The following is a 24,610-nucleotide window of genomic DNA, read 5'->3' as shown; positions in this document are numbered from 1 at the left end:
GGTCAGTTAATCAGTTGTGTGCACATAATTATGATTATCTGAGAGCATGTAAAGAAATAGTTATGAGCAAACGGTATACATTGTTAGATCCCTAAAAACGAAATCTTTATATGAACATGTTGTTGTCACTTGTTACCAAGATATATTTCATGAGGGATGTTAAAACAATAAAGTTGAAAATGCCAGGTCATTGTTTATTTTTTGGTACTTATTTATCTATTCTATGTATTGTTGAATTTAATACTAGGTCTGATATTAACATATGAACACACTTATTTTAACAGTGTGCCAACAGTTCTTCAATGTTTATAAACAGTGACCTTGACAAACCACTTCATCGAAAATCTAACATTAACCTGGTTAAACATTTATCGGTTATAGGTAGTGTTTTTGTCACGAGCATATCTATCAAATCCTGTAAACTAACCGGATGTCCCGTGACAATAAACCAGCCATTGCTGATTAATCCATGAAAGCATGTGCCACTCCCAAGTAACTGCACAACATGCGACTTTGAGTTTGTTTCCGTCCGTACTGGTGTCGTGCCATTGAACGTACACTTACAAGGATATGCGTTTGCATGGTGTAACTGTAGAAGCAACAACAACAACAGTGGAACTTGGTGGATCTGAAGAAAAAGTAAATTTATTAACTTTTGAGGAATAAAATACACAGAAAAGTATACAATTAATATTGATTTACGGGAACTAAGAGTTCGATTGAAGCGTAATTGTTTTAGATGTAGCTGTTGCACTAGATTGACATGAATTTCTATGCAAACATGATTTAAAAACGTTAAACAATAAAGCAATAATTTAATGTTTTTCTATAATACAGACTGATATTTATTCGGAAGTGCTTAATACAGAAAGTATTTTAACAAAATATACACAAAGTGAACCTTCAGCGGTACTAGCGTGAGAGAAACATTATTATACCATATGGTCCTGTAATTGTATTAAAGAAGGAATGTCCAAAGTTTGAAACGTCGTCGAAAGGGTTGGGGTTTAACACCGAGTTTAATATCTCATTTTTCCCAGAATTATTGACAAAACATTTAATTGCGATAAATTAAAACTAAAATAGCATCATAATCAAATTAATTAGGAATAAGTAAATACATTCGATTTATTTACCATTTAACTACTCGATGTTTTTTAACAGACCAGAACCCTCGGGCTTTTTAAATAAGACCGTTACCAAGTAAATCGCTAAGGTTGTACGCTTAGGTCAATTTACGTTACCTTACGTAAGCCTATCAAACAATTGGAAGAGTATTTGTTTATGTGTATTCCAAAGAAAACAGCAAATGCTCAAAGTAAACAGCTATTGAGAACAAAATCAATTATTGTTCACAAGCTTTTAAAATTCAACTTACCATTATTTTGTTTTCGTTATAATATACATATATACGTTACATTTCTATTTTTTTATTTATAAAAATATCATAGTTCTTTCCTGCATCATATTCTTATTAACATTTTTTAATAGATAGGGACACTTAGTGTGTTATTAAACTGTCTGAGATCAGTAATTGATGTTGCAGCCATTGTTGTAGTAGCCATGTAAATGCACTTGTCCCATTGAAACTTTACACACATAAATACAGTATTTTGCCCCATTTATAACCAAACCGTTTGTTTGATTTTGGACACTACCCATTATTATTATTTCGTCTGAAAATAAAGATTGACCGTAAACGATTAAATTTATAACACACTATTGTATATTATATTTTGGAGTCAAAATGCAATTTAAAATTGTCATAAACAGTAAAGTCCAGAATCGCGCACTTTTCTTCATAATCGATTTAACAAGCTAGTACACACTCGTAAAACAATAGTTGGTTGGTGTCTCAATGAATGCAAGAAAGGATAAAAATTGAACGTATGAAACAAAAGTTATTTTCTTACGAAAAGGAAATAAATACATATATACGGTAGTGAGCATGAGAAATATTCCACAAAGATTGTGGTCAAATATATAATATTGAGTGTTACATTGACACAAATGTCCAATATTTTAACACGTTTCAAACCTCGCACATAACAACAACAAAACTATATCTTGTGTTTTTGAATTTACAATCTTTGACAAATTTGCTACCAAAGCATTAATAGTTCGATAGAGTCATCTAGTTCTATTGTGAAAGTAAAGGTTTTAACTTATTAAACAACTGCTTGATTAGTAAGCAAATACTTTTTCTAAGGAAGCATGAATAACGTTAGGTGCTAAGGTAGCTTTGAATAAGTTGGTCCAGAACCATAACTTTCTTAGACATGATGGAATGATACCCAACCGAGTACATTTGGTCTTAAATAAAAAAGTATTTAATGAAACAAGTATGCACACATGAATCATTCTCAGAGTATGTTTTAGCGACATCAATGATAATTTTTAACAAATTGATATATGTCTCTTTCGTAATAACGACTTCTGACGGGGACTCGTAGCCGAAGAAAATTACGACACAATCTAATTGGTATACGTATTTTGCAGTTAATTTAACTGCGACCGAATCGAATAATGTTGTGTGTTTTTTTAATTTCAATAATTTCAAGCTTTACAGATATATATATTTAAGAATCCTATGAGGCAAGATATGAAATTCCGCCATATTTGCCAAATAGAGGTCCAATGACGGAAGACAAGAAGTTCTAATATCGCCAAGATAAATTATGCACTCATCCTTTTAAATGTTTCAGATTTGATGTTTTAAATCGGTTTGCAAATCCTGCGCCATTTATTAGTTGAATAAGACAAACACATCTGGAGCTCTTTGACAATTTTGCATAGATTTTCAATGAATTATAATCATAAACTATAACCAAGAATGTCAAAAATGCATGTTATTTAATGTAACTGATTATAATGAGCAGCACTTATTTGCTGTCGGTTTGATTGATAAAAACTACATTGTAAACCCTTAACAGGCCTCCCATGTGTTGAATTACAGCACATGCTCAATCGTAAACAGAAATTGGAAGAAAAGCAATACATAACACATGGTAACAAAAGTGAGTAAACGCATTATTTTTATGAATGTTTATTAGAACAGTTGAACATTTACAGAAGTCATGGGAATTTGTTTATGAAATGAATTGTATTATCATATGGGAAGATTGAAAAGTTTTTATTAAAATATAAAGGCTATTCGATTCTTAATTTGTAAGAATGTCTTTATGTCCAAAGACAGGAACAATAAACTCATATAAAACACTTCTCACTTTTATGAATATAAATATTTTCCTTCATATATTTTTAATTAAATGAACCATGCAATATTTTTTGTTTTTATTATAACTAAGCATATATGTCCTTGGAAAAGTAGACATGGATCATGTGATTGTCTGATTGTAAAATAACCAATATAAGTCAGGCCTGGCATGAATTTTCTCAACCCTTGACTTAATAGACAGGCACTGATAAATGACCGATGCCCAAACCACAACCATCAGCACTACCAATGCAAGGCCAACTAACAAAACACGACATTTAAAAGTTACTGTATAAACACCACATTCAAAAGTAACTGCTTCGACTACTTGTAATTCTACTGTAACTGCTACTGACTGTACTTATACTAAGTCTACCCGAATTAAACTATGTTAATTATGAATTGCTATTTATTTAAATCTTTTTTTTTTAATTTGAATATAATTTTATATACAAAACAAGAACACTGAAACATTAACCGAAACAGGAACATTCATGATATCATAAAATAAAAACGTTCAAAGCAGTAAAAAAAACTCAGCAAAATACTATACCAATTCCATCTTTGCAATTAGGCGTCTTTTTTTCTTGAATGAGATGAGATCGTGTCAGCGCTAGACAACTTGGTATAATGTACATGTGTATGACGAATTAAAATCACAAAGAACTACAACACCGTCTTATCAACCAGGCTTTGACTGGCAGACCGGACGATCACGTTCCATTAGTACATAAACCATGATGGTCAAATAATGACAGAAATATGAAAGGAGCAAAACATATTTGATTATATTGACAAGGTCTGAATAGACATTAACAACAATGATGATAAACGTTCTTCCCAATTAACAATATCAACTAGATGAATTATGGTTTAAAGGCTTGTGGAATAATTAAGGGCACACTTCCTTGAGCCTTTAAGCTGATTATGCCTATTAACAGCTGAATGTATTTGTAATGTACAGAGCAAAAAATTATGTCCTAGCAAAATATTTATTTCAACTTGCAAAACCACGTAACTGACCATCAAAAGAAGCTGAGTCATGTATTTTATCTTATGATAACTTATGACAAAACATGGTTCCTTCACCATCAGATTGTGCACAGTGCGCAGACCATAATCTTATCAAAATAGCATTATTTATCTCGTTTATTAATAAATAGAGGCCATTATAATGTTCAACAAATTTGTAAAATTTTGATTGAAAGTAATTTGGGATTTTTATTACAGTCACGGTTACTTTTTTTCTGAAACGATTTACTAGTTAAGAGTTCTTATAATTAATATATACTACAACGGTCTTTTTTAGAAATTTGTTAATGCACAGGCCCTCTCATCTGTTTTATAATAACCTGGCCGCCGGTCAATTCACAGACACGTATTGAATCATTCAGCACAATACTACTATGTGTCAGAGCAAATTCAACAGTTTCACTTAACATCCAACCTTCTGATTACATGCAGCATACAAGACGTTCTACGTATCATAATGAAAGCCACACAAACACTTATCACAAGATACCAGTCAAAGCAAGAAATACTTATATTCACAAAACAAAGATGGCGACATTTCTAACATTTCGTTTTATATTTTATCACTACATTAAACATAAACTTGTGAGGTGCTCTTATAATTATGTTTTATTACAGAGGCCCCTTTCAGCGATTTGTAAATAAACATACCTTTCTTATCTGTTTGTCCCATAACTTGGCCCATCGGTACATTCACCGACACATTGAGACATTGAGCAAAAAACTACTGTATCTCATATAGAAATGATAGGTAGATAAAAGAGTTTCACACTCAACCATCAACATTCTCATTTCATGCAATAAAGAGCGTCATCCTTATCATAAGAAAAAGGCACACCATTTAATTATAAGATACCATTCAACATAAGAAACACTTTTTTTCTTCGATTTCGATAAATATATTTGCATATTGATTGTACACATTTTAAAGTGCTCTGACATTAATTGATCTGCAATAAATCAATGCTTTTATCAGAATGAAGATATGAAATGTCGTGTTGAAATACACAATCTGCCAAAAAATGCATTGCTATGGTTTATTGTGTATCATTTGTATTGACGAAGAATTGACGAATTTCCTCCCCCCCCCCCCCCCTCCACCCTAATTTATCTTTTGGAATACTTGATAATTGTGTAATAATGTATTTCTATAAATTGAAACTGATCAGTTGAAATCATTTTCGGTTGCAATAGCCTATAACATGCATTTAAAAACATCATTATTTGCTTTTTCTTTTAAGAAAAATCTTTGTAATTGAATATTTGTTACTTGATAGTATTCTTCATGCCTTGTTTGCGCTAGAAAGTTGTTCAATGATTGACTTATTTGGCTATGTTTATTCAAGATTGAACCAATGAATATAAAATGTATGGTTATGTATTACATTATTCTTACGTTTGACGATTCCAGGCCCCACTTATTCGTGTTTAAAAATTATTTAGCCGGGTCAATCTGTGCCCTTATTTACTCATTCGTATACTAAATCACTGTTAAAATCACATTTACTGGTTAACTTAGTGTAAAGAATATGTGTAGTATATATTTCGTTCCACTTGAAATAGTACATCAGTATGTAATCGTACTGTTGATTCAGTACCAAAGACAAAGATACTATGTGAAAAGGATAAAAAGTCATCTGGTTGAAATGTGAGCATTACGATGCAGGCAAACTAGGCTTTTGTATAAGTCGGACATCTATCTATTGTTGCTGCTGAGGCATCTGGTAGAAGATGTAGTCACTGCAGTTATATGTAACTCTAATTACACCTTTTATAAGAAATGTCACTAACAAATGATAAGACATTGCTTTATATATGACTCTTATTTACTCGTTTTCCATCAACCACTTTTTAAGATTTAAGAATTTTCCCGTTTTTTGTTTTGATGTATTATGTTCCCAAACATATTTAAACTGAGAAGTTGGAACGTCATTATTTTTTATGTTTTCCATCTGATGACACTTTAACAACTTTAGACCGGATTTGTTTCACCACAACTTAAATGTTCTATACATTTAGAGACCATTTCCTTATAAATAGGATGTGGCTTTGAAAGACTTTCACATTCATGTGTGTATAGTTGAATTCCTATATTGCTAAATCGCTTGAACTTTTTACAGTAAATCGCAATAGAAAAGTTTGAAATAGCGACGTTCTTAGTTGTTCTTTATGTAATAAATTTTAATTAAAGTAAAACATTTCTTCCTAAGCGATCGTATTACATCATAAATATAGATTGTGTCTGCAATGATATGAATGTACGTAAATATTATAATTCTATTGAAGAGATTGTATTAATAAATAAATAATGCGATTGTTTGGTTTTGTTATGATAAGATTCCAATTTATACTGAATATTTATCCATACTTAATGACAGATGTCTAGTTAAGTGACTAACCAATTAAAGCAGCGACAAGGATACAGGACGATTCTTTTCGTTTTTGAAATATAGATGTATTTACAATTGACGATCTAACATTTAGTTATCCAAAGAAGAAATAAAGGAATCGGAAAATTTTGCGATTTTTTTATAAAGTCAAATCATCTCTTTTGGAAATAGTTATGGTCAACTGTATATCCGCGAAGCATACGTTTATCTATCGTTGTGTCGTGTGATAAATGGCTGCCGGCTTGGTATATTTGTTGGCTTAAAACAATGTTGTGAATTAATATTACGGTCTTAACACAATTAGTATCTTTTCGAGATGACGACATGTTTCTTACTGGGTGAGTTTATTGTTTTTAAACCTACTGATATAACTTGTTAGTCTAAGTAAGCAAATCTGCATTACAGTTTCTGCATTTTATATTTTTACATGTGAAAAGCATTTTACAAGGAGCAGACGTTATTATTTCTGGCTATTTAACACTGTCTGTGCCATTTACAAGTAAGCCCTACCGTAGAATTATTTCTATGCGATGGCCCAAAATTATTGCGCTGCAGAAGGGGCTGGTTGGTTGTTCAGTTTGCGACGGGATTGTGGAGGCGTGGGTTAAACGTGCAACGACATATGTGCGTCAGCATCGACAGAAATTCTTATCACTATCGGATATCAACAAGACAAGTACATGCTAATCTTTTAACAAAAGAAGCTTGTAAAAGATGTATGCTATTTCATCTAAGCACGTGGAAATTATCGTGATTACATGTTTATCGACAAGTACAAATAGATGGAAGAAATAGGAGGATGTCATATTTCAGTTGGCAATATTTATCTTGTATTGAAGAGTGTCGTGTTTCGATGCCTTTTACATCAATAAACATCACAACCAACTCCTTGCTATTCTTACATCCTAGCAGCATGACGAAATGTTAGTTTCGCCACCTTTGGTTATGGTTCACGTTTATAAGTTACGGTATCATGACTAAATGAAACATACCATGTAGCGTGCGCTGGTATTTTTATTTAGACATGTTCAGTGTGTTTCGGAGTTTCGCATAACATTAACTGTAAACATATAATAAACGCCATTTCTGTGTATTTTTATGAACATTACTATTTTCAAGATAATGATTATATGAAATACATATATGTGGTGTATCGAATATTTGGCATGTGTGTTCAACATACTTTTTTGACTGGATGCAAGGTATTAGTTTGTTCGTTCATTTGTCTTTTTCTCCAAAACTGAAATAATTAAACAGGTTCAAATATAACAATTGCAACGTCTGTTTTGATGAACTCTGACTTATCTTACCTCACTATGATTTACCGCCTGACAAGCATATTTGTGAACATGTTTGTGAACCGGTGTCTATATGCACTCGTACATTGTTTACAAGTTAAGCAAATGTAATATGCTGCATATATATTTAAATACATTATGCTGCATTTTATAGGAATATTTTAAAAGTATTCAGAACCATATAATGTGAATATACTTCAGTTACCAAACCAAACACACCCAGAAGCTGCAACACAGACCCGCTGCCATGGATGGTTTGTTTTTATATGGCGTCTCCATATGGTGGTCATCTGTGGTGAGTTATGTTAAAATTGCATGAAGAATGACAAACGTTACATTCTGAACAAGCTGTTTTATGTCCAATCAGATCTTTGAATTTAAAGTGTGACATGGGCCTTTGTGGTAGGATAACAGTTTTTACACGCTGTCTCAAGGTGAACGTTTGTTTTAAGTTATGTTAAAATTGCGAAAAATTAGTTTTGTTCTAATGTCTAAATGAACGACACAGTTACACTCAGGACAAGCTCGGAAGCACGCACGCACGCAAGCACATACATCTGACAATTTTGACTACTATAACGAGCGTTATGCAAAACGGGCTCGACGAAAATTAGAAAAATCAACAAAAAAAAAACAGATACAAAGAACCAACCAGTAGTATAATTTGATATGCAATAATGTCTTAGGTAAAACGAGCAGTAAAATTGAATCGGCCCTTTTATCAGGCTCACCGCTCATAAGCATGGAAAAATGCACTTGTTTTGAGTTATGTGCTTTGCCCGTATGACCCGTCTTGATTAAACACTAATAACACACTATTGTAACTTCAAAGTTATATAGAAAACAACACTGCATGCCAAAACATACACAGTCGATATCGATATTATCCTCTCTAAGCAAGGAGCTTACTTTGTTACAATGTAGAAATCCGTCTTTTTGCGCTTTAAAACTTAAAAATAATCGCGTTTGTCGAAATGAATGGACGTATACGTCTAGAAATCCTACTTTCGGTACTGTTTGAAAAATAATAAATTACTTGCTAACTAGGCTTTAGATTTAATGACAATTTTGCACACTTTCAAATTGCATCTATATGTATTGACTAACATGTACTACTTTCGGTTCTTAAAGCGTACCGTTTGAAAAATAATAAATTACTTGCTAACTAGGCTATAGATTTAATTTTATCTATGACAATTAGAATATATCTGGTGGTTACAAGGTAGAAATCCGTCTTTTTAGCGCTTTAAAACTTAAAAATAATCGCGTTTGTCGAAATGAATGAGCGTATACGTCTAGAAATCCTACTTTCGGTTTTTAAAGCGGTACCGTTTGAAAAATAATAAATTACTTGCTAACTAGGCTATAGATTTAATTTTGCACACTTTCAAATTGCATCTATATGTATTGATTAACATGTATTTAATTTCAAAGTCAGTGGCAAGGTGTGTGGCTTTAAATTATAAATATTTCAGACAAGAAATTATATATATAAACCAGACCAATCCTGTCTTTCGATGTGTCCATACCCGTAGCCAGGGGGGGGGGGTTCGTAGGGTGCGTTCGCACCCAATGTTTTTGGACGAGTAAAAAAATTGTACTATAAGTTGCAGCCAACTTTATTCGACGCAAACGGTTATTTTTTTCCAGGAACCCAGTGAGTCTTCGTATTTAAGCGTTAAAATAATGCTGTTTTCAATAAGCAACCGAAAGGTCACCATTAAATTAATTTATTGATTAAGTCATTTTCAAGATAGCACGTGATTTTTATTTACAAGTTTTAACCGTAGAATTGTTGAAATCAACAGAAGTTGTGGCATCAAAATTTTAGAAGACCTAAGACACCGGTCCCCGCAAAATGGAATTGGAATCTTTGTTACAAATAGATATTTGTTTTCTGTATAATGCAAAATTATTAACCTGGCACTCTAATCCGTATAAAATCGATAATTGATACTAAATTATTGTTTTGTAACTTTTTTCATCGTTATTAATGTTTGTTTAAGCTATAACTGTAATGGATATCATAACAAAATGTTGTAGCCTACTGGTGGGTTGAATTCCCAGTCCAATAACCTTTTTCGACAATTATCAAAATGGCTAGAAAAACAATTTGATTAACTTTAATAAATAAATGATCTTATAAAAAAGAAAACACATTTTTGATTGTTAACGGAATATTATGGCAGCTTCCGAAATTGACTGAAGTCAAAGGACACCCTTTGACTTTTGCCGAAGACTAATGAGTCACTGGTTAATAACTCTGAATTATACCACGATTTATAACAATAACACATTGTATACAGCACTTTCGACAGACTGTGTTGTCTTTTTGTTTTATCCCCGTACAACCATTTTCGGATCCCCTAAAGGGTTTTCCAGCAAAAAATATCAGTTATGCTCAAGTCATGATAATGTTTATGTTGAATGACAAGGAAACCAATTATTTCATTAAAGCAATGAAGCTTTTTTTGTAGTTTACCAACACTTAATGGCATCTGTTCTGCCGCACATACATAACTTTCCGCAATGTTTTACTTATGCCAAACACGACACTGGGACTGTCCTATTCTTTAACATTTGTTATTATGAATTTAAAACGTTATAATATATGATCAGATGGACGTTAACGTTTAATTTTCATCAACTGTGACGGATCTTGAGCATATAATGGGCAAATAAGTACATCTTTTTTTCTTCAACGTCCCGGAATACATTGTTAAGGACTTTGAGACCATAGGGCCAGTAGGTTGTGGTTATAGGGTAAGCCTAAAATGTTATATGTTTCTGAAATTCGTTAAGAAGAAAAGATCACCGATTTGTTAAAAATAGTTTAAAAAAATTTAGGCAACCAGTTATGCCATTTTGATTTTTTTTAAGTATTGATGCACATGAGAGAAGACCCAGTTTTGTTAATCAGTGTTTGCTGTACATTACACTATTAGCACGTTTAGAGCAATGCTATCCTCTGGTACTATCCATAGTAGCAGACAAACATTTTTTTTTTAAGTGAAATATTTCCATTTAATTTTCTCGATTTATGAATGGTAGAATGTTGGAATGGTAAAACACATCAATTTATCAAGATTCCAATAAATAAATATATTTTATACCGTTCTTATTGTTGATTTAACATTCTATAAATTAGTTGTTGCATATGTAAACAAAGTGTGTGCGCGCATACTATTGTCGGGTTAAACACCGTATAAAATGATGCATTTCCGTGACTGATCGAAAAAAGGTGAATATTGAAAAACGTGGTGGGGAATACATTTAGGTTAAATCATATTCATGTCGATCAGTCACTGAGTATGGTCAAATAAAGTGAAATTTCATATAAACATGCTCTATAACTTCAGTCTCTATATACAGTTAAACAGCGACAAGAATGCAGGAGTTAACGTTTCATTTTCAAAATTGTCTAGGGGGAGGACCTCCAAAGCCCCCGATTGCTGGAAGAACATCCCCTCCCGCATATACCCCCTTGGCTACTTCGTTGCTCAATAACAATCGTCGATTGCAAAAATTCGCACCCCCCTTTTCAAAACCCTGTCTACGGGCCTGAGGTTTTGCTATACAAGGTTGCATTTTCGATCGGTTTTTTATAAAAGCATAAAAATAGTGACTAAGTGTGCCGTTAAATTGTCTACAATCATTTATACTATCTTAATTTTCTGTTAATTAATAAAAATAGCCAAAAAAAGTTTGGATTAGAAGTTTTAGAAGTTTTATGCATCGTATTGCCTATTTTTCTCAACTTGGAAATAGTAAAAAATAACGAAAACAAAGGTTTGGCCAACTTACCTACCCTATTTCTGGCGATTTAAGTGATTAAAAATGGGTTTTGTTTCGGGGCTAATGCACGTGTTTGGGTTATTATTTTTTTTTATATAAAAAACAACAACAACAACAACAACAACACAACTTTACAATGTGTGGTGTAGCCCACTGTCCGAAGCGTTAGTGAAACTCTCTCAAAAGAAGAATCGGCGCCTTTCTCAACCTTAGCTGAGTTTCCAAAGTCTTTTCTTTTATGTTGAATTTCCTCGTGTCAATTATATTGTGAGTACTTTATTATAATTTGTAAATCTATCAGCATTATTTGCACCTTCACAGCAGTTTACGTAGTTTTCAAGTCGTTGAATTTAGTGCATGCCATGACCATTAAGTGTAATAATGTTCGGATACTTTATTCTGTCCGGGAGCTGTAAACAATAATCGCAAAATGTACAGTTTGTCAACCAGTTCCGGATAAATAACGGCTTTTAATTAAAAACTGAAACATCTATTACTCAAGGAAAAATAGTGTGACTTCAGGGGTTTTTCAGCACTGTCCGCCCCTCCGGAAAACGGAGGCACTCCCAAAGCAAACGGACCCGATCCCAAACCGAAATTATAAAAAAAATCCCAATTTCCAAAAAAAATTATATTTTTTTTAAGAATGAAGTGTCTTATTACTTGTGACAGTGTGACTAACCAGTGTTGGCTTTTTTCACAAATATCTGCTATAAGGTTTTGACTGTACAGTTCTTATCTCAGAGAGTAACTGTAACTGAAAAACAAAACTGCAGTACTTGAATAAACGTTGAACATGCCCAATATTGCATTTGTTTATTTAAAGAAGACAAAATAACAAATAAAAACAAATTTATATGTTAAACCACTGAATTATTTAATCATGATAAATTCCCAATTTTTTCCCAAATGAGCCGTTTCATCGAAGCAAAAATTCCCAAAATGGCCAATTTTGTCGATAAAAAATTCCCAATTTGGTCAGACTCCTTTTGCCCAAAATAGGCAGAAAAACCCCTGGACTTATGAACAACACAAACTGTATGCGATAATTTGCGATAATTTTGCCGACTTTGATTATAAAATTGGTGTGTAGAAAAGCTTTTATGTAGACTAATAAAAAAGTTAAGACTATTTAATATATATGATAATTATATTCAGCATTACTATTCAATGATAATAAAAAATATTGTATGGCCAAATATTACAAAAACCATTTCTAATTCATGCAAGAAAATTGACATTTTATTGAACCAGAAAAATGTTTGGCCATACAATATTTTTTATTATCATTGCATAGTAATGCTGAATAAACAGGCTTGGCGAAATTGCCGGCCCTGGCCAGCAGATTTCCTTTTTGTCCGGCAGGTTTAACAAGATTGTCGGTCCTGGCGACCAGCAAAATGTGAAATGAATGCAAACAAATCATAATTTTTCCAAAGTTGAAAATTCGAAGAGCAAACCCCTTACTATATAATGAAAATGAGATCGCTCATTGTTTTGATGTTTGCAATAAGTTAAATGTTATGTACAATGAGCAAATCCAACTGGTTACACAACACCTACTTCAAACTCAGTCGCAAAATCGGCAACTGCGTTCTAACAAAAAAGATCTTGAAAGCTTTGACATATTTTTTCGAGTAGATGAGGACATTAAAATATGAAGTTCTTCATGAAGCATGGCTCTAAAAAGGTTGTTTATTAAATATAAACAATGTTCTACTGATATCTTTATAACTGTACTTGTCATAGGTCTCCAAAATTTTTATCATTATACATTGTACAATTTAGAGTCTGTTAACTGCAATTTTATTTTCGATACTTCTAATGTCTAAATAGATATCATTGGTCAGTTAAATATAGTTTGACCAATTGGATGCCCTCTTACATATTTCGTCGGATGACGTTAATGTACATAGTTGTGTCGTTGTTTTTTTCGGTCCGGCTTATTTATCTCTGGACCGGCACATTTTCTGAAATGCCTGCAGGTTTTTTTTCCACTTTTTGGGAAGAAAGCCCATGGCTTTGGAATTGGGAATTTTATCGGCATTTTCATGAAATTGGGAAAATAAATTCATTAGCCTTTTTTTTCCACACAAAAAGTCCACTGATAAGGGAAATACTAAATTTGACATAACTCTTTATAATCATTCAAATTAAAAGAATAAAATCATATAATACTTTGTTATATGTAATTGAAATAAAATTGAGACAAAATATGCATAAGACACTTCTTTAAAGAAAAAAAAAATTTTGTTTAAATTTTTTTGGAAATTGGGAATTCTTTGCCAAATTTTAGGAAAAAAGTATACTTTTTGGGATTGGGAACATAGCCGAATTTCGGCTATAAAATCGGGCCAAAAAAAACCTGGGGGCCCCTGTCTGGATGACCGGCAGATTTTTTCCAATTTTGCCAAGCCTGATTATAATTATCATATATATATTAAATAGTCTTAACTTTTTTATTAGTCTACATAAAAGATTTCTACACACCGGTTTTATAATCATAGTCGGCAAAATTATCGCAAATTATCGCATACAGTATGTGTTGTTCTCTGGTATACCATGAGGCCTTTTTGGTTCACTTATGCGGCCTTTTTGGGAAACAGCCTTTCTGGTACTATACCTAATCAGCAGTTCCGATTAATTTTTATTTTATTTTCCATAATGCCCCAATAAAAGCCAAATGATAAGTGTCTAAGGTATACATTAGGTAAAGGAATAAATTTACAAAGTTTTAGCAAGAAAGCTTTTGTATTATGCTTACAGGGGGGATAAATGCAGCAAAAAGTTAACCGGAACTGATTGAATGAGTTATGTTTTGAAATGTGAATATGGATATAGAAAGCTTTATTATATTCAAATATACTTTTTGCTGATTGAAAACAAATGCCATTACAATGTTTTGAAATACTAATTCTGTAAGTTGAATGATTTTTAGCTCATCTATTTTTTGAAAAAAAATTATGAACTATTGTCATCACCTCGGCGTCTGCGTCGGCTTCCGGTTAAGTTTTGCGTTTAGGTCCACTTTTCTCATAAAGTATCAATGCTATTGCATTCAAACTTGGTACACTTACTTACTATCATGAAGGGACTGGGCAGGCAAAGTAAGATAACTCTGGCTTGCATTTTGACAGAATTATGTGCCCTTTTCATACTTAGAAAATTGAAAATTTTGGTTAAGTTTTGTGTTTAGGTCCATTTTATTCCTTAAGTATGAAAGCTATTGCTTTCATACTTGCAACACTTACTAACTATCATAAGTGGACTGTGCAGGCAAAGTTATGAAACTCTGACTGGCATTTTGACAGAATTATGTGCCCTTTTTATACTTAGAAAATTGAAAATTTGGTTAAGTTTTGTGTTTAGGTCCACTTTTTTCCAAAAGTATTCAAGCTATTGCTTTCATACTTGCAACACTTACTAACTATCCTAAGGGGACTGTGCAGGCAAAGTAATGTTACTCTGACTGGCATTTTGACGGAATTATGGGCCCTTTATACTTGAAAATTTGGTTAAGTTTTGTGTTTTGGTCCACTTAACCCCCTTAAGTATCATAGATATTGCTTTCATACTTGGAACACTCGCAAACTATCATAAGGGGACATTAAAGGACAAGTTGCATAACTCTGGTTGTCATTTTTATGGAATTATGGCCCTTTTTTGACTTAGTAACCTTGAATATATGGTTACATTTTGTGTTTAAATCCACTTTACTTCCAAAGTATCAAGGCTATTGCTTTTAAATTTCAAATACTATCATGCTATCATGAGGGTACTGTACCTGGCAAGTTGAATTTTACCTTGACCTTTGAATGACCTTGACTCAAGGTCAAATTATTAAATTTTGCTAAAATTGCCATAATTTCTTTATTTATGATTCGATTCGATTGATACTTTGACAAAACAACTCTTACCTGACATACCACAATAGACTCCACCCAAACCATGCCCCCTCAAATCCCCCCCGAACCCCCCCTAAATCCCCCCCATTTTTTTATAATTAAAGAATATCTAATAAATGACCACCACACCCTCATACTAAACCCCCCCCCCACCCCAAAAAAATAGTTTTAATGCCCCCGGGAGGGTGGCATATAGCAGTTGAACTGTTCGTCAGTATGTCAGTCTGTCCGTCCGTCTGAAAAATACTTTGACATTGGCTATAACTTTTTCTTTTTTGAAGATAGCAACTTGATATTTGGCATGCATGTGTATCTCATGGAGCTGCACATTTTGAGTGGTGAAAGGTCAAGGTCATCCTTCAAGGTCAAATGTCAAATTTATGGTGTCTGTCCCTCCGAAAACTTAAACATTGGCCATAACTTTTTCAATATTGAAGATACAATGTAGCAACTTGATATTTGGCATCATGTGTATCTCATGGAGCTGAACATTTTGAGTGGTGAAAGGTGAAGGTGAAGGTCATCCTTCATGGTCAAATGTCAAATATATGGCGTCTGTCCGTCCGAAAACTTTAACATTGGCCATTACTTTTTTAATATTGAGGATAGCAACTTGATATTTGGCATGCATGTGAATCTCATGAAGCTGCACATTTTGAGTGGTGGAAGTTCAAGGTCAAGGTCATCCTTCAAGGTCAAATTATTTTTTTTAAATGTCAAAGCGGCGTTCTCATGAAGCTGAACATTTTGAGTGGTGGAAGGTCAAGGTCATTCGTCAAGGTCATCCTTCAAGATCAAAGGTAAAAAAAAAATCAAAGCGGCGTTATCATGAAGCTACACATTTTGAGTGGTGTAAGGTCAAGGTCATCCTTCAAGGTCAAGGTCATCCTTCAAGGTCAAAAGTCAAAAAATAAATTAAAAATTTCAAAGCGGCGTTCGCACATTTTGAGTGGTGGAAGGTCAAGGTCATCCTTCAAGGTCAAGGTCAACCTTCAAGGTCAAAGGTAAAAAAACCCCATCAAAGCGGCGTTATCATGAAGCTGCACATTTTGAGTTGTGGAAGTTATAGGTCAAGGTCATCCTTCAAGGTAATTTTTTTTTTTTAATTTCAAAGCGGCGTTCTCATGAAGCTGCACATTTTGAGTGGTGGAAGTTCAAGGTCAATGTCATTCTTCAAGGTCAAGGTCGTCCATCAAGGTCAAAGGTTAAAAAAAATAATTTCAAAGCGGCGTTATCATGAAGCTACACATTTTTAGTAGTGAAAGTTCAAGGTCAAGGTCATCCTTCAAGGTCAAGGTCATCCTTCAAGGGCAAAGGTCAATTTATTTATTTTTAAGCGGCGTTATCATGAAGCTTCACATTTTGAGTGGGGGAAGTTAAAGGTCAAGGTCATCCTTCAAGGTAAAAAAAAAAAATAATTTCAAAGTGGCGTTCTCATGAAGCTGCACATTTTGAGTTGTGGAAGTTAAAGGTCAAGGTCATCCTTCAAGGTCAAGGTCATCCTTCAAGGTCAAAGGTCAAAAATAAAATAAAATTCATAGCGGCGTTCTCATGAAGCTGCACATTTTGAGTGGTGGAAGTACAAGTCATTCATCAAGGTCAAGGTCATCCTTCAAGGTCAAATGTAAAAAAAAAAAAATCAAAGCGGCGTTATCATGAAGCTGCACATTTTGCGTGGTGGATGTTCAAGGTCAAGGTCATCCTTCAAGGTCAAGGTCATCCTTTAAGGTCAAAGGTCAAAAAAAAATTATTTTAAAGCGCGTTCTCATAAAGCTGCACATTTTGAGTGGTTGAAGTTCAAGGTCAAGGTCATCCTTCAAGGTCAAAGGTAAAAAAGACAAAAATAAAAATTTTCAAAGCAGTGCAATAGGGGGCATTGTGTTTCTGACTAACACATCGCTTGTTTTTTTCAAACATGGTTAAAATACACAAATATTTATTTTTATTATTAACCAGGTTTTCCGAAGGAAAAAACTGGTTATTAGATTGGCGAATGCGGGCTGGCGGAATAAGCTTGTCTGGGCCATAACTATGTCGTTCATTGTCAGATTTTAAAATCATTTGGCACATTTGTTCACCATCATTGGACGGTGTGTCGCGCGAAATAATTACGTCGATATCTCCAAGGTCAAGGTCACACTTTGAGTTCAAAGGTCAAAAATGGCCATAAATGAGCTTGTCCGAGCCATAACTATGTCGTTCATCGTCAGATTTTAAAATCATTTGGCACATTTGTTCACCATCATTGGACGGTGTGTCGCGCGAAATAATTACGTCGATATCTCCAAGGTCAAGGTCACACTTTGAGTTCAAAGGTCAAAAATGGCCATAAATGAGCTTGTCCTGGCCATAACTATGTCATTCATTGTGAGATTTTAAAATCATTTGGCACATTTGTTCACCATCATGGGACGGTGTGTCCTACGAAAGAATCACGTCAATATCTCCAATGTCAAGGTCGCCACGACTAAAAATAGATTTAAAAAAAAAAAAAACTTACTAAGGGGGTTAATTTTTTTTGGTCATTTCAAAAGTTCAGTTTGAGTTTTCTCCCTTTATCAGATTTTTTTTTCACAATGAAAACCTGGTTTTGTGACAATTTTGTCCCTTGTTTTATTTTTGAAATACTGTCCAACCATCCCACCCAAGAATCCCCCCCCTTAAATTTTATTTTTATTTTTTTTTGCATTTTTTTTTGCATTTTTGGAAGATAATGTAATAAATGACAACACCCCCACACTATACACCCCTCTCCACTATACTCCGAAAGAAATTACTTTGGTCAAAAGAATTAACGTTTTTTGCCGGGTGATTATAAACTGGTTGACTGACTGTATCCGTGTGTGTGCGTGCGGAATACATTAAAATAAATTTGTCCGTCTTATTTTTAGTTCAAAATATGGAGATGAAAAGAAAGTTTGTAAATAAAGACAGCAACAAGTCATACGTTCCATTGAAGAAGGTTAAAAAGGGGGAACCAGACGATGAACAAAAACCAGACCAGTCAACAAAGACAGCAGAGGATAAGCATAAAAAAGCAAAAGGTGAGGTAAAATAAGCGTTGTTTGTTTAAAAAGGTGGATTTTCCAACATTGATATACGAATACAAAACATATACCTTTTACATCATTTATTGGTTTTTATTATCTTCCTACTGTCAATACAGTTCAAAACTTAAAAACATTTCATTTCATTATATGGTTGGTGGGGTAATGACATTGAAGAATCGACAATTGTTTGGCTGTCAATTTCAGTACAAGACAGTGTTTCGTCATTTTCATTACAGTTCGGAAGCGGTAACAACATCGAGGTACATGTATCAACACATAGTTGATTTTCATTTGTTTTGCTAAGTCCTGTCTCATAGTCAATTTCATTACCGGTACTTTGAATCTGACAAAGCGTTTTCCAGTTCAATAAAATGTCAATTTTGTTGCATGAATTAGAAATGGTTTTTGTAATTTTATTTTGATATGATATTTTATTATGCGACATGACACAAAAAGACCAAATGTATCCAAATGTAAGCTTTGGTTCCCGAATAATCACTGGCCTTTCGGCTATTTTCGTTTATGCTGTATTGTAAACCACATGTTGTTATTGAATCAGAAGGGGGTACCAGTTAAAACAGGTGCGCTGAAAGGTTACACAGCACTAAGATATTTTTTTTCGATTCAAGAGGGAATTTTCTTCTGAAATGGGGGAAAAATGTATACTTTTTGACCGGGGGAATGGGGCCAAAAATTGCAGATCGAGACCCCTGTAATGAATACATTGTTGTTCATCAAATAATTAAGTTTGTGCACTCCAAGCTTATTTTTTGTAAATGGGAGGGAATATGAAATTTAAAACTACCAGTTAACATCTAATTATGTAACTTATTAAGAACCTTCATATTAAAATAAATCTTTCATGTATTAGGCCTATTGAGGGCCCAAACATACAATTTTAAGAGATTTCCATTCTTAACATACTGGATTGTCAGGGATTGTCTGTCCCATAGACCTGCAGGCCTTTTCTTGGCCATTTGGGAACAATTAAATGAAATTTTGGCGTTTGATTTTATTGCGCGAGATGTCCACTGATTTGGGACAAACTAATTTAATATAACACTTTATAATAAGTCAAACTATGAGAACAAAATCATAAAAGATATAGTTATGTTAGATGTAAGTGATCTAACAATGAGATATATAAATCAGTTGACACTGGTTTCTAAAAAATACATCTTTTTTTAATTGGGATTTTTTTTCACAAATTTGGTTTGGGAAAGGGTCCGTTGAATGGACATGTAGATACCCCAGGAAAAGGCCTGGCCAGGAATGTTTCGAAAATCATGGCAAACTGTGCATACCTAGTTTAGCACAGCTTTAATTTCTATGCAATGCTGATGATTGACAACTGACAATTACTGTTCAAAAGACCATTTGTAGTGCAAATTGTTAGTATCTCATGTTCCATAAAAGCTGTTAAAATCCCAGACATCAATAAAAATTCCAGGATTTAAAAGTTGGAAATTAAACCTACAAAACTCGAATTTAGTAATAAATTTAATTTTTAAAGGCACTACAAACATGTAAAAATGTGATTCTGAGGGTACAAAAAGCCATGTACCTATTGATTTTTTGCAGAAGAGCAAACTTTGTCAAAGTCCCTGCTTGACACATCTGTCAGCTGGAATGCGGAGGAGGTGATAGCGTCTCACCTTGGTGTACCGGTGTGGGCGGCAAGGAACGCCGTGAGACTACTGGACGAGGGCTGCACCGTGCCGTTTATCACCCGCTACAGGAAGGAGCAAACGGGGGGAATGGAGGCACAGATTATCAGAGAGACACTCACTCTGTTGGAAGAATTAAGGTTATTTGTTAATGATTGTTAATTGAGCCTTGTTTTGGGCTTAATGCAGTTGTGTAAAGTCTGCACTGGCTTATCACGCAAGACACTTTCTGCTGGAAATGGATTTTTGCTAAGAAGGTACTTTCATCAAACCAAAGATACCATAAAAGCAAACTGCACAGGCTAATCTGGGACAACCCTATGCACATGCATTAAGCCCAGTTTTCCCAGAACGCAGATCAATTTAGGAAAGCGTTCATGACTAAGTTACACTAAGTTATCTTAGTCTATCAAATCCAAAATAACATATTTTTGTTAAAATTCCCACATGCTACTTAAGTTTCTGAAAATAAAGCTGATTTTTAGCTCATTTATTTTTTGAAAAAAAATCATGAGCTATTGTCATCACCTTGGCGTCGGCGTCCGGTTAAGTTTTACGTTTGGGTACACTTTTCTCATAAAGTATCAATGCTATTGCATTCAAACTTGGTACACTTACTTACTACCATGAGGGGACTGGGCAGGCAAAGTTAGATTATTCTGGCTTGCATTTTGACAGAATTATGTGCCCTTTTTATACTTAGAAAATTGAAAATTTTGGTTAAGTTTTGTGTCTAGGTCCATTTTATTCCTTAAGTATCAAAGCTATTGCTTTCATACTTGCAACACTTACTAACTATCATAAGGGGACTGTGCAGGCAAAGTTATGTAACTCTGACTGGCATTTTGACAGAATTATGTGCCCTTTTTATACTTAGAAAATGGAAAACTTGGTTAAGTTTTGTGTTTAGGTCCACTTTTTTCCTAAAGTATCAAAGCCATTGCTTTCATATTTGCAACACTTACTAACTATGGTAACGGGACTGTGCAGGCAAAGTGATGTAACTCTGACTGGCATTTTGACGGAATTATGTGCCCTTTTTATTCTTAGAAAATTGAAAATTTGGTTGAGTTTTGTGTTTAGGTCCACTTTTTTCCTAAAGTATCAAAGCCATTGCTTTCATACTTGCAACACTTACTAACTACCGTAAGGGGACTGTGCAGGCATAGTTATGTAACTCTGGCTGGCATTTTGACAGAATTATGTGCCCATTTTATACTTAGAAAATTGAAAATTTGGTTAAGTTTTGTGTTTAGGTCCATTTTTTCCTAAAGTATCAAAGCCATTGCTTTCATACTAGCAACACTTACTCACAATTGAAAGGGGACTCTGCAGGCAAAGTTATGTAACTCTGACTGGCATTTTGAAGGAATTATGGGCCCTTTATACTTGAAAATTTGGTTAAGTTTTGTGTTTTGGTTCACTTTACCCCTAAAGTATCATAGATATTGCTTTCATACTTGGAACACTCGCAAACTATCATAAGGGGACAGTAAAGGACAAGTTGCATAACTCTGGTTGTCATTTTTATGGAATTATGGCCCTTTTTTTACTTAGTAACTTTGAATATACGGTTACATTTTGTGTTAAGATTCACTTTACTTCTAAAGTATCAAGGCTATTGCTTTTAAACTTTAAATACTTTCATTCTATCATGAGGGTACTGTACCTGGCAAGTTGAATTTTACCTTCATCTTTGAATGACCTTGACTCTCAAGGTCAAATAATTAAATTTTGCTAAAATTGCCATAACTTCTTTATTTATGATTAGATTCGATTGATACTTTGACAAAACAACTCTTACCTGACATACCACAATTGACTCACCCCCACCCCAAAAAAATAATTTTTATGCCCCCGGTAGGGTGGCATATAGCAGTTGAACTGTCCGTCAGTATGTCAGTCAGTCTGTCTGTCAGTCCGAAAAAAACTTTAACATTGGCCATAACTTTTTCACTTTTTAAGATAGCAACTTGATATTTGGCATGCATGTGTATCTCATGGAGCTGCACATTTTGAGTGGTGAAAGGTCAAGGTCATCCTTTGAGGTCAAATGTCAAATTGATGGTGTCTGTCCGTCCGAAAGCTTTAACATTGGCCGTAACGTTTTCAATATTGAAGATAGCAACTTGATATTTGGCATGCATGTGTATCTCATGGAGCTGAACATTTTGAATGGTGAAACGTGAAGGTGAAGGTCATCCTTTAAGGTCAAATGTCAAATATATGGTGTCTGTCCGTCCTAAAACTTTAACATTGGCCATAACTTTTTTAATATTGAAGATAGCAACTTGATATTTGGCATGCATGTGTATCTCATGAAGCTGCACATTTTGAGTGGTGGAAGTTCAAGGTCAAGGTCATGCTTCAAGGTCATCTTTCAAGGTCAAAAAAATAATTTTAAAGCGGCGTTCTCATGAAGCTGCACATTTTGAGTGGTAGAAGTTCAAGGTCATCCTTTAAGGTCAAGGCCATCCTTCCAGGTCAAAAAACAAATAAAAAATTTCAAAGCAGCATTATCATGAAGCTGCACATTTTGAGTGGTGGAAGGTCAAGGTCATTCTTCAAGGTCAAGGTCATCCTTCAAGGTCAAACAAAATATAAAAAAATCAAAGCGGCGTATCATGAAGCTGCAAATTTTGAGTGGTGGAAGTTCAAGGTCAAGGTCATCCTTTAAGGTAAAAAAAAAAATATAAATAAATTTCAATGCGGCGTTCTCATGAATCTGCCCATTTTTAGTGGTGGAAGTTCAAGGTCATCCTTCAAAGTCAAGGTCATCCTTCAAGGTCAAAGGTCCAAAAAAAATATTCAAGGCGGGGTTCTCATGAAGCTGCACATTTTGAGTGGTGGAAGTTCAAGGTCAAAGTCATTTTTCAAGGTCAAGGTCATCCTTCAAGGTAAAAGGTCAAAATAATAATAATTTCACAGCGGCGTTATCATGAAGCTGCACATTTTGAGTGGTTGAAGTTCAAGGTCATCCTTCAAGGTCAAGGTCATCCTTCAAGGTGAAATGTCAAAAAAATAATATTTCAAAGCGGCCTTCTCATAAAGCTGCACATTTTGAGTGGTGGAAGTTCAAGGTCAAGGTCATCCTTCAAGGTCAAAGGTAAAAAAAGAAATTATAATTTCAAAGCGGCGCAATAGGGGGCATTGTGTTTCTGACAAACACATCTCTTGTTTTTTCAAACGTGGTTAAAAAACACAAATATTTATTTTTATTATTTTATTTTTGATATACTGTCCAACCATCCCACCCAAGAATCCCCCCCCCCAATTTTTTTTTTCATGTTTTTTGCATTTTTGGAAGATAATGTAATAAATGACCACACCCCCACACTATACAACCCTCTCCACTCCACCCGTCCATCCTTTGTGATTGAAATTGAGATAGGCCCCTACACCTTTAAAAAGAAAAATTGATGAGCAGTCTGCACCTGCAAGGCGGTGCTCTTGTTACTTTCTGATGCTAGTTCTAAAGTAGATTTTTACTTTTTGAGGCAAGCTTTTCTTTGAAGCATTTTATGATTACTTAGTGCTAAGCTAGCGTTATGCGTTCATTGTGAATTCCAGCTCAAATCTTTGATTTAATCTTTTCAAAATGTTTAATGACTCTTGAACTATTTTATCCATTTGTTTACCTTTAATGGTCTGTAAAATACCAATATTGACAAAAACTATCTGATGGCTCTCATTCATTTGTTGTATTGCATTTTGTTAATTATGCATTTTATTTTGTTTTTAGAGCTGTGGAAACAAAGGTGAAAGCTGCTAAAGAGCATATTTCTGAGAAAGGAAAATTAACTGTTGAGCTGGAAAAAGCTTTGAGCCATGCTCATACACTACAAGAAGTAGAATGTTTGGTAAGTCTTTGTGTAATTGACAACAGTGTAAAATAAAACTTTATTTTAGTTGACAATATTATAGTGTTAGCACTTTTTTAAGGCTGTTTAATTAAAATATTCAACTATAATTTACATTATTATTAGTAATGCTGATATTCATTGGCAATATGTATGTTAAGTTCAGAATAATGATACAATATCATGTGTGTCTGAGTTAGTCAGTATCATTAAAATCATGCATGTATGAGTAAAATATGTATTTCAAAGATGACAATTACAGTAATACCCATAATTATTGGCTTAAATAGTAGTTGAAAGATGACACAAATATTCAGGTAATACATTGACTTTTTTGTGAGAGTCTGCACACTTTTCTGTTTTTATCTGGGTTTTTTTGTTGACAGTTATAAAGAA

General features: G+C 33.9%; 1 protein-coding gene across 4 annotated transcripts in view; it reads left to right on the top strand.

The window, feature by feature from the left end:
* The first annotated feature begins 504 nt into the window (after positions 1-504).
* LOC127875120 (S1 RNA-binding domain-containing protein 1-like) overlaps positions 505-24,610 on the top strand; it is a 52,061-nt gene continuing 27,955 nt past the window's right edge. The window contains exons 1-5 of one of the 4 annotated variants that reach the window (XM_052419947.1): positions 505-639; positions 8,139-8,232; positions 18,529-18,681; positions 20,269-20,494; positions 24,097-24,214. In XM_052419947.1, the coding sequence (XP_052275907.1) occupies positions 571-639; positions 8,139-8,232; positions 18,529-18,681; positions 20,269-20,494; positions 24,097-24,214 (660 nt within the window). In that variant the 5' untranslated portion in view covers positions 505-570. Of the gene's footprint in view, positions 640-2,990; positions 3,018-6,842; positions 6,978-8,138; positions 8,233-11,865; positions 12,000-18,528; positions 18,682-20,268; positions 20,495-24,096; positions 24,215-24,610 lie in introns of those variants that run through there. The other 3 variants (XM_052419948.1, XM_052419949.1, XM_052419950.1) reach the window with 3 other exon arrangements.

The sequence above is a fragment of the Dreissena polymorpha genome, chromosome 3 (genome assembly GCF_020536995.1).
Source record: "Dreissena polymorpha isolate Duluth1 chromosome 3, UMN_Dpol_1.0, whole genome shotgun sequence".
Classification (NCBI taxonomy): Eukaryota; Metazoa; Mollusca; class Bivalvia; order Myida; family Dreissenidae; genus Dreissena; species Dreissena polymorpha.
Note: the sequence above shows the minus strand (reverse complement) of the source record. Positions and strands in the feature narration are given on the sequence as shown.